Source organism: Arachis hypogaea, chromosome 6 (assembly GCF_003086295.3).
Source record: "Arachis hypogaea cultivar Tifrunner chromosome 6, arahy.Tifrunner.gnm2.J5K5, whole genome shotgun sequence".
Taxonomy (NCBI): Eukaryota; Viridiplantae; Streptophyta; class Magnoliopsida; order Fabales; family Fabaceae; genus Arachis; species Arachis hypogaea.
Genome location: NC_092041.1, coordinates 92,798,437 through 92,804,539, shown reverse-complemented (window position 1 = coordinate 92,804,539; position 6,103 = coordinate 92,798,437). Strand labels below are relative to the sequence as shown.

General features: G+C 33.9%; 1 protein-coding gene across 1 annotated transcript; it reads left to right on the top strand.

The window, feature by feature from the left end:
• Positions 1-742: 742 nt before the first annotated feature.
• LOC112696956 (putative pentatricopeptide repeat-containing protein At3g01580) lies at positions 743-5,243 on the top strand. The gene is made up of 2 exons (XM_025749917.3): positions 743-1,092; positions 2,902-5,243. The coding sequence occupies exon 2, from the start codon at positions 3,083-3,085 to the stop codon at positions 5,171-5,173; it is 2,091 nt and encodes a 696-aa protein (XP_025605702.1). The 5' UTR covers positions 743-1,092; positions 2,902-3,082; the 3' UTR covers positions 5,174-5,243.
• The last annotated feature ends 860 nt before the right edge of the window (positions 5,244-6,103 follow it).

Below are 6,103 nucleotides of genomic sequence, written 5' to 3'. Positions count from 1 at the left end.
CGATTTAACAAAAACTGAACAAATCTTTGACATGTTTTTAAAAGATAAACAACTTGTGCTTCTCGAAGAAAAAAGAATGCCATCTATTTCTGAAATTAGGAATAAGAAATTTTATAAATTTCATCAAGCTCTTAATCATTATACTAATAGTTGTGTACATTTTAGGAATTTGATACAAAATGCTATTGAGGACAGTCGATTAAAGTTTGAGGATAAACCTGAGATGAAAATAGATTCTGATCCTTTTCAGGTCACGTCAAACTTTGCTAAAACAGACGAGATTATTTTCTCGATCAACATGATTACCGTTGAGCCTATTGAAAAGGATGAAGAGTTTGAATTAGACATGTTCGAACCAGAAAGACCTATTTATCCAAAGTCAAGTGAAGACTTAAGATTTTTTTTTAGGCAAAGGGAAGAAGAAGGAAATGTTGCTATATGTCTATGATGCAATGCCTTATTCGATGTTTCAGCTGCTAAAACTTTGGACTCTTACAAGAAAAGTATTCTAAAAAGGTTTTTCTGATTGAATCACAGTTGGACCAGTTGGATTAATGAACCAATAAACTAGTGATTAGAGACAGATTGGTCTGATTTTCAAAACCTTGATTTTAGTTTAGTCTAATAGAAAAAGCCACAAATATAAAAACTGGCCAAAAACCACTAAACTAGTCAAGAATCGATCGGTCAGATCGAATTGGAACCCAACCGGTTTAATTTAAACGAGGTCGTTTTGTGTTTTAAAAAAGAAAAAAAAATTAAAAAACTCCTCCAGCCCTCGTCTTTGTCCTTCGCTCCTTCTCGCCTTGACACCTTAGGAAATCAGAATCAAGCTTCCCTCTCTCAAAGAAAGAAAAGAGGTGACAAATCCTAACTCCATTGCCGTTGCCGTCCCGCCGTTCGCCAGCTTCTTTGCGTGGTCCAGCTTCGTCGTCTGTCGTGTGTTCGTCGCTGGCGGTCTTGTTCCCTCTTCCTCATATTCTGCTAGTTTTCCGCGTTGTAAACATAAAGAGAGGGACTGCCACTAGCTTCTCTGCATCACATTCTTGCTCCCTCTCTCCTTCATACTCTGCTTGTCGAAGACCACCGAAGGTTAGTTAATTTTTCTTGCTTACTTTTTTTGTTTTTAACCTGTTCATAAAAATATGTGATTTGGTTAATTTAGTTTTTAATGTGTTCAGAATGATTTCGTTAAAAACAACTAGTTAATTGACTAATTGCATGGGTATGGATTTATAATGAGACTCGAATTTGACCATTTGTTGAATGGGAGACTTGAATTTGTTGAATGGAAAGCTTGATAGTTACTGATTTATTTATGCTGCTAATTCCTGATTTTGTGTGCGTTTGCTAATTTTGAATGTTGAATGGGAAGTTTGTTAATTTTTGTGTGTTTGCTATTTATTCTGCTCTATGTAACTTCATATCTTGCAAAATTAATCTTCCAATGGTTCTAGTTCCATGATGACCGAATAATATCATGAAAATATATCTAATATGATGAGAGAGATTTGAATGATAACAACAAAATATAATGATGTAATCTGACTGATGGGTTTATAGTTGAAACATTTATAGTGATAATAAAATGTATCCTATATTTCGGTTTGGAGGATACATGCACCATAGACACAGAATCACTCCATTACTAAACGATTTAAGCCTGTAATATATTATGCAGAGTGGTGCTTTGTGGTTCCAGAATTTAACAGAGCTCTCTCACAGTTATTCAGGCTTCATATTTTCGATTCTGATTGTTGATTTGCACACATCAATGTTCAGGAATGAATTCTTGATTCATATCCAATAAGTATTTAACCATAAACTAATATTATGATTATCTTCTATTGTTTCACCGCTTCTTGTCTATTGAATTAAAGCCATTCACAAGATTTGAATCAGAATTTTTTCTACTTTCTTGTTTTAAATTAACAGAATAGATATTTGCGGATTTTGATGATTGGTGATAAACTTTAATGTTGGCACTGGATATTTCTTTTGTTATTTGGATGACATTTTAAGGTTTATATTAGACTATAACTATGTTTAGTGTGTTTATTTATATTTTATTTACGATTTTTATTATAAAACAGTTATTCCGGTTGAACCGGTGAACCAGTGAACTAGTAATGAGAACGGTTTGATGACTGATTCGGTTATTCCAATATCTTTTTTTTTTTAAATTTTAAATTCCTTAATGTTTTCAAGATAAGATGTATTTATTTTGCTGATACCAATATATTGAGAGGTCAGAGGTGCAAGTTTAGGTGTGGCAATGTCATGAGTATCAAAGCAAGTATAAAGAAATGGGTTTTTCCGTACCTTTGAAAATGCAGAATGTAATGATCTAAGAAATAGTTATAGTTAAAATCAATTGTTTTGGATGAGCTTATAGTGATGGCCCTTGAAGCAGGAGAAGTTGAAAGCATACAACCTCCTTGCTTTATCTGCTTCACTGATGATCCCTGATGTGATAACATGCATATCACATTTGTTATTGTGATGTGCATCACTGAGAGAAAAAGCTTGAGAGAGGATCCCGTCAACTCAGCTTTAATATTTTAAATATCACCATAGATTTAATACCTATCAACACACCCTAGTCATAGTGCAATATTTGTTTAAAAGGAATTTCAGTAGTAAAATCACTTAAAGTTGATTGAAAATAAAGAAAATTGCGTCTACCATTCAGTATGTTTTAAATCTGAATTGGATTCACATGGAATGGAAATCATAGGAGATTCATTTGATAATAAACTCAAAGAATGCCGTCATTATGGTTTTCAATTGATGAGTTTTCGATATTATAAGGTTCATTTTATGTTTAGATGTTCTTTGTGCAACGGAGGGCTACTTTGAGCTGATGAACTAACAGTTTCAGCAACATGCTTTGCTCAACAGGTTTTGTTTCTAAAGCCACCAAAAATGGAGCTGTTCCGATGAATATATAACAAGATTGAGACAGAGATCTAGAAGCTTCTGATAAAGGCAGTTTTGTGATTGGGAGACATGTTTATAAATATCAGCAACTTGACAATGAAGATGAACCTTGAGAAGCTATAGAACTCAATAGCCATTTTACATGCACAGGAGGGATCTCTTAGTGAAGCTATTGGGAACTTGCTGTAGTAAGATATCAATTGCACAGTTGCACTCCCAGTGTTTGAAATTGGGCTTTACCCATGATAGTTTTATTGCTACCAATCTTAATGTTCTTTATGCTAAATATGCATCAGTTAGACAAGCATATCAGCTATTCGAAGAATCACCTTGTAGGACTGTCCATCTGTGGAATTCTATGCTTAGGAGCTATTGTTTGGAAGGAAAATGGGTAGAGACACTGTGTCTGTTTCATCAGATGAATGCATGTGCTTTATCAGCTGAGGAAAGACCTGACAATTTCACAGTATCAATTTCTTTGAAATCATGTGTTGGTTTGCAGAGGCTGGAACTGGGCGAAATGATTCACGGGTTTCTCAAGAAAAAGGCAATGAATAAGGATGTGTTTGTGGGGTCTGCCTTGATTGAGTTGTATTCGAAATGTGGACGAATGAATGATGCTGAAAAAGTGTTTATGGAGTATCCAAATCCAGATGTGGTTTTATGGACTTCAATGGTTACAGGTTACGAGCGAAGCGGTGATCCTGAACTTGCACTTGCATTTTTCTCACAAATGGTTGCGTCAGAGAATGTGAGTCCTGATCCAGTGACACTTGTTAGCGCTGTTTGCGCTTGTGCTCAGTTATCAGATTTTAAGCTTGGAAGAAGTATACATGGATATGTAAAAAGAAGGGGCTATGACACTAAGTTATGTTTGACTAATGCACTGCTGAATTTATATGGAAAAACTGGTTCTATCAAGAGTGCATATAATTTGTTCAGAAAAATGCCTGATAAGGATATCATATCTTGGACCTCAATGGTTGCTTGTTATACTGATAATGGAGCTGAAACCAAGTCATTAGATCTTTTCAATCAAATGATTGATAATAGAGTTGAACCCAACCGGGTTACTATTGTTAGTGTACTGCGATCATGCACTAACATGTCTAATTTGGAAGAGGGTATGAAGATTCACAAATTAGCAATTGACAATGGTCTTGAATTGGATATGGCAGTCTCTACAGCTCTTATGGACATGTACATGAAATGCTTTAAACCTGAAAGTGCAATTAGCCTCTTCAACAGAATGCCGAAGAAGGATGTAGTTTCTTGGGCTGTTTTGTTTAGCGGGTATGCTGAAATTGGAATGGCTCACAAGTCAATGGGCATTTTCCGCAACATGTTATCTAGTGGAACCCGACCTGATGCAATTGCCCTCGTGAAGATTCTTGCTGCCAGCTCGGATTTGGGGATTCTTCAACAAGCCGTTTGTCTTCATGGTTTCCTAACTAAATGTGGATTTGACGATAATATTTTTGTCGGCGCATCTCTCATAGAGATGTATGCAAAATGTAGTAGCATAGATAACACTTACAAAGTTTTCAAACAAATGACACACAAAGATGTTGTTGTGTGGAGCTCAATCATTGCAGCTTATGGATTCCATGGGCAAGGAGAAGCAGCATTGAAGTTATTCAGCGAGATGCTTGATAGTTCAAATGCTAAGCCTAATTATGTAACCTTCCTTTCAATTCTGTTTGCTTGTAGTCATGCAGGTTTGATTAAAGAAGGGATAAAGATATTCGATACAATGGTAAATGAGTACCAATTGAAGCCGAATTCAGAACACTATGCCATAATGGTTGATCTTCTTGGCCGGGTTGGAGAACTAGATAAGGGCTTGGAAATAATCAATCGCATGCCAATGCAAGCTGGTGCTAATGTGTGGGGAGCCTTGCTTGGTGCATGTAGGATTCATCAAAACATAAATATGGGAGAACTTGCAGCTCAGAATCTTTTCTCCGTAAACCCTAATCATGCAGGGTATTATGTACTCTTATCAAATATTTATTGTGGGGACAAGGATTGGCATAATGCTGAAAATATTAGGAAATTGGTAAAGGAGAATAGGTTGAAGAAGATTGTAGGTCGAAGTATGGTTGAGTTAAGGAATGAGGTTCATAATTTTGTTGCTTGTGATAGATTACATCATGAATCTGATCAAATTTATGATATGCTAAGAAAACTTGATGCAAGAATGAGGGAAGAAGGTTATGCTCCTCAGGTATAGATTGAGGGCATCTTGTGAGTTTTTAACTTATAATCATGAAAATCACTACCATTTCTTGAATGGTTTTGCATGTTTGCTACTACCTGCTTTTTGGGTTGAACTAGCCATTCTAATCCGATTTTAAACAACTATAAATAGTATTAAAATAAGCTTAAAATAATTGCATTGCTAAGGATGGCAATGGGTTTTCATGTGCAGTGTAATTAGATATTTTTTAAAACTCAGTCTTTGACAAACTTTTAGGGGAGAGAGAAAATAAAAAATAAGTAATTTTTCTAATTTTTTGCACGATCATTATTGTGAAAATAGATATTTAAATTAATTAAATAATAATAAATCTTTAAAAAGCTGATTAAAAACTGAAATTTAAATGATAAATAACATTTTTGTTTTAATGTGCCTCCCGCCCCGCCTTCATTATTTGTCCCGTTTTCACCTGTCCCCATAACAGGTAATGTGGACCTAGGTATTTGCAGATAGCTGCGGATTTAAAACAAAAAAAAATCTAAAATTAAAAAATCTTTAATTGTCACTACAAATTTAATTTTTGTAGTCTTCAAAAGACTAGAATAACAATAATAAAAAAACATTGTTTCTATTCAAATACCAAAAATATTCATGAAAAAGTTAAAGAAAATTGTGTTGGTATCAATAGCGAAATGCAATTACTAAGATTTGAACATGTTTGAACATGCGATCTACAAGGTATACAAGGATGACCTTCCCACTAAACCAATATTATCTTTAGTAAATTATATGCTAATTATTATATATTTTTTTAAATGAGGAATTATTATCTTATTTATATAATTTTAATTTTATTTTTATATAAATTCTTTTTAAATTAATTATATTTTTTAATTGTACATAATTATTAAAATACAAAAAAAACTTTTATTAATTATAAAATATTTTTTTATATAGTCATCT